The sequence below is a fragment of the Cebus imitator genome, unplaced genomic scaffold, assembly GCF_001604975.1.
Source record: "Cebus imitator isolate Cc_AM_T3 unplaced genomic scaffold, Cebus_imitator-1.0 Scaffold581, whole genome shotgun sequence".
NCBI classification, from domain to species: domain Eukaryota; kingdom Metazoa; phylum Chordata; class Mammalia; order Primates; family Cebidae; genus Cebus; species Cebus imitator.
Window position 1 is genome coordinate 596,902 of NW_016107896.1, and position 4,198 is coordinate 601,099.

General features: G+C 38.0%; 1 protein-coding gene across 1 annotated transcript in view; it reads right to left on the reverse strand.

The window, feature by feature from the left end:
• SEPTIN14 (septin 14) overlaps positions 1–4,198 on the reverse strand; it is a 32,514-nt gene that overhangs the window by 13,342 nt on the left and 14,974 nt on the right. The window contains exons 5-6 of the mRNA XM_017516381.2: positions 2,633–2,729; positions 829–997 (exon numbers count right to left, since the gene is read on the reverse strand). Coding sequence (XP_017371870.1) covers positions 829–997; positions 2,633–2,729 — 266 coding nt within the window. The remainder of the gene's footprint in view (positions 1–828; positions 998–2,632; positions 2,730–4,198) is intronic.

Here is a 4,198-nt window from a genome sequence, read left to right on the forward strand (position 1 = left end):
AATAATAATAATAATAGTGACATAAGTCCTTTTTCTTTCTTTCTTTCTTTTTGTTTTGTTCTTTTCAGACGGGGTCTAGCTCTGTTGCCAGGCTGGAGTGGAGGGGCATAACCTCAGCTCATTGCTACCTCCACCTCTCAGGTTCAAGAGATTCTCCTGCCTCAGCTTTCTGAGTAGCTGGGATTACAGGTCCCCACCACCAGGCCTGGCTGGTGGGACGGGGTTTCACCATGTTGGCCAGGCTGGTCTTAAACTCTTGACCTCAGGTGATCTGCCTACCTCCCAAAAGTCGTGCTGGGATTACAGGTGGGAGCCACTGTGCCAGGCTCTATTTTTCAAGATAGAGAAATACACATGCTCTCAAACTTTTCTCATTTAACTTCCAGGACACCAGTACTGTTTTTCAGCTGGTTTCCTCATGAAACCCTTCTTAACATCTTTTGTCAAACTTTCCTAACACTTTTTCATCTTTTTCTTTATCCGTTCTTTCATATAAATACAAAAAATAAAACGCAATGATGGTTTCTTCTTGGACGCACATTTCAGCATATACACATACTGAACACACGTATTTCAGGATGAAAATGAGACCCTGCAGTATGTTGTTGCTACTATCTCTGTCTTCATCAAAAGATGATAAAAACACCTAACATTCAAGATGGTTCAGGATGGAAGAAGAATAATTATTCTCTTACTCAAATTTTTGTACCTGTGTTTGTAGGGAACTCCTAAAGTATCCATTTGGTTGGGCTGGCAATATATTTTTTTTCTTTTTTAGGGGGGTGAGGGGCTCCAGTACTTGCCAGAGCTAGCAATATGTTTACTCACCTAACTGGCTGGTTGTCTGGGCCCACATCTGTAAAGCCCATTTTCTGTAATTTTTGGTACCTATAGCATTCATAGTGCTGAGTGTGGGTTTTTTCTTTTAGGTTTTCCATATTGGTACAAAGAAGCATATCTCGGAGCTTAATGAAGTCACAGTGATTTTCATTTTCCACTAGTAATAAAAAAATAATGAATCAACACCACTCATTATCAATCCCTGACAATCAGTAAGTGTTCATGAATGAATACATGAATAAAAAACACATTTAAAATAACACACAATTGATCAATTTGATTAATAGTTATAACTCTTTTAACTATGTAAATATGGTTGTATTATACATACCAATTATAGGCAGAGATTATAGGTTAGCAAATTTGCTTTAAACTTACTACCTGAAGAATAAGCAGAAAATAGTGAAATAATATGTTACATGCATATATGCCATAGGTTTTTATTAACAATTGTGTTAGTATGTTACAAACTACCCTCTGGGTATTTTGGAGTGCTAAGAGAATATATAACATCACTAGTGTAAATAATTTTATCAAAGTAAATTCTGCTAGCAAAAATGCCTTACAATGGCAAATAGTTTAGTTATGAAATTCCATTTATATGTTATATTTAGAGACAGCATTAGTCAATATTCAAAATCAATAAGTTCACATAGCTGTTTTAATGATACACATAGACTGAAAGTGAAGACATGTGGTTTATTGTGACTAATACCTGTGACCAAATTTTATACATCAACATATAGTATAGATATGTATATAACATGTACTAACATGTTACACAACATAATATAATAAATACTAAAACATTAAGTTTTAAGCAGTTTAACAAATTTTAAATTTTCTAATATGTCAATTTTTAAAAACATCATTTGGAGCTGGGGGCAGTGGCTCATGCCTGTAATCCCAACACTTTGGGAGACTGAGGCAGGTGGATCACCTGAGGTCAGGAGTTTGAGACTAGCCTGACTAATAAGGTGAGACCCAGTCTCTACTAAAAATACAAAAATTAGCAGTGGTGGCAGGCACATGTTATCCCAGCTACTCAGGAGGCTGAGGCAGGAGAATCACTTGAACCTGGGAGGTGGAGGTTGCAGTGAGCCAAGATCACGCCACTGCCCTCCAGCCTGGGCGACAAGAGCAAAACTCTGTCTCAAAAAACAAACAAACAACATTATTTGGAAACCAGTACAAGTAAATCTTCCATTCCCCAGTAATTAGTACCACAAGTACATGAACAAGATAATAAATTACTGCTTACTACAATATTCTAACTCATTATGATGGTAAATAATAATATAAATGTCAAAGGAATAATCTTTAGCCAAAGGGAAATTGTACTTTCTTGTTTTAGGAAGTTTATCATTCTTTTTTCTAGTGACCAGTTTAAAATGGCTTATATATTAGGTAGTAATGAGTTTGTGTAACATGTCTAAACACTAGTATATTTGCTTCAATTTTGTTTAAAGTGCTTTTCAGCATTCTGAATGTTATGGTTTGTACAGAGACAGAAAATATGCATGTGGTGCACTAGGGTCATCACAGAGGCCCTTCCAGCCTCTGTAGATTTTGGCTTAAAGCAGCATTCGGCAAACTTCTATGACAATGATTCACAGTCATTAGTAAGTGATTAGTTTAAAGAAACAGAGTTTTTGTTCCTCATTAGTAACTATTAATTTACAGATTAGCAAGAGTTACCAATATTAGCTCATGAAAATATTATTTTGAGACTATGTATGATACACATATATTTAACTTAATCATTGCAAACCCTGCCCTCTTTCATATTTACCTTGCAAAACTCCCCAAGGATAGTGACGGCCTCTGACCATCCTTTTTCCAACTTTCACTTCATCCGTACTGCCAACCACAGCAAAGGGTAATAGCCCCTAGAAAACAAGAATGATATAAATTAATAACAGAAGTGAGAGTGATAGAGCATAGCTTACTCCATTACTCTCACTCCTGTTATAAAAATGACAGAAGAGGGCCAGGCATGGTGGTTCCTGCCTATAATTCCAGCACTTTAGAGGCCAAGGTAGGCAGATCATGAGGTCAGGGGTTTGAGACCAGCCTGACCAACATGGTAGAACCCCATCTCTACTAAAAATACAAAATTAGCCAGGTATGGTGACAGGCACCTGTAATCCCAGCAACTCAGGAGACTGAGGCAGGAGAATCGCTGGAACCCAGAAGGCGGAGGTTGCAGTAAGCCGAGATGGTGCCATTGCACTCCAGCCTGGGTGTCAGAGTAAGAATCCATCTCAGAAAAAAAGACAGAGATGATGATATTGTAATAAATTTAATTAGACAGGGATCCACCCTGTGTCTCATTTTAAGGCTTGATAGTAAACATGCACTAATTGGTTTCTGTAAGCATTAATCTCAGGCTGTGCACACAATTGGAAAGTGTCTACTGAGCAGAGCCTAAACCAAGGTATCCTGCTGCAGGAAATAAACACACAAAAAGATTTTTTATTTTTTTGAGACGAAGTTTCCACTCTTGTCATCCAGGCTGAAGTGCAATGGTGTGTTTTCTGCTCACTGCAAACTACTCCTCCAGGGTTCAAGCGATTCTTCTGCCTCAGCCTCCCAAGTAGCTGGGATTGCAGGTGCATACCACCACATCTGGATAATTTTCATATTTTTAGTACATATGGGTTTTCACCATGTTGGCCAGGGTGGTCTCGATCTCTTGACTTCATGATTCGCCTGCCTCAGCCTCCCAAAGTGCTGGAATTACAGGTATGAGCCACTGCGCCCAGCCAAGAAAAAAGATTTTTAATAGACATCATTTTTCTCACACTATCTGTACCCTGAACCATCTTTACCCTGAATGTTGAAGAAATAACATGCAAATAACTTTTAACTCTGGTATAAAAGTTAAAAGACAAAAATATTGAAAATGACTACAACTATTAAAATAATTAATGGATACACAATATTAAATATATTAATAAACAATACTGTACACTAGAAGCTAAATCTTACCATTATGCAATATATATATTTGACAAATATGCACATATACCCTCTGAATCTAAAATAAAAAACTAAGGAAGTTTATACTAGTAAACACCTACATCTTTTTGAAAAAAGATCTCTGCCAGGCACAGCGGCTCATGCCTGTAATCCCAGCACTTTGGGAGGCCGAGGCGGGCAGATTATCTGAAGTCAGGAGTTCAAGACCAGCCTGGCTAAAATTGAGAAACCCCATCTCTACTAAAAATATTTTTTAAATTAGCTGGGTGTGGTGGTGCATGCCTGTAGTCCCAGCTACTCGGGAGGCTGAGGCAGGAGGATTGAACTTGGGAGGTGGAGGTTGCAGTGAGCAGAGATCACACCACTGCACTCCAGC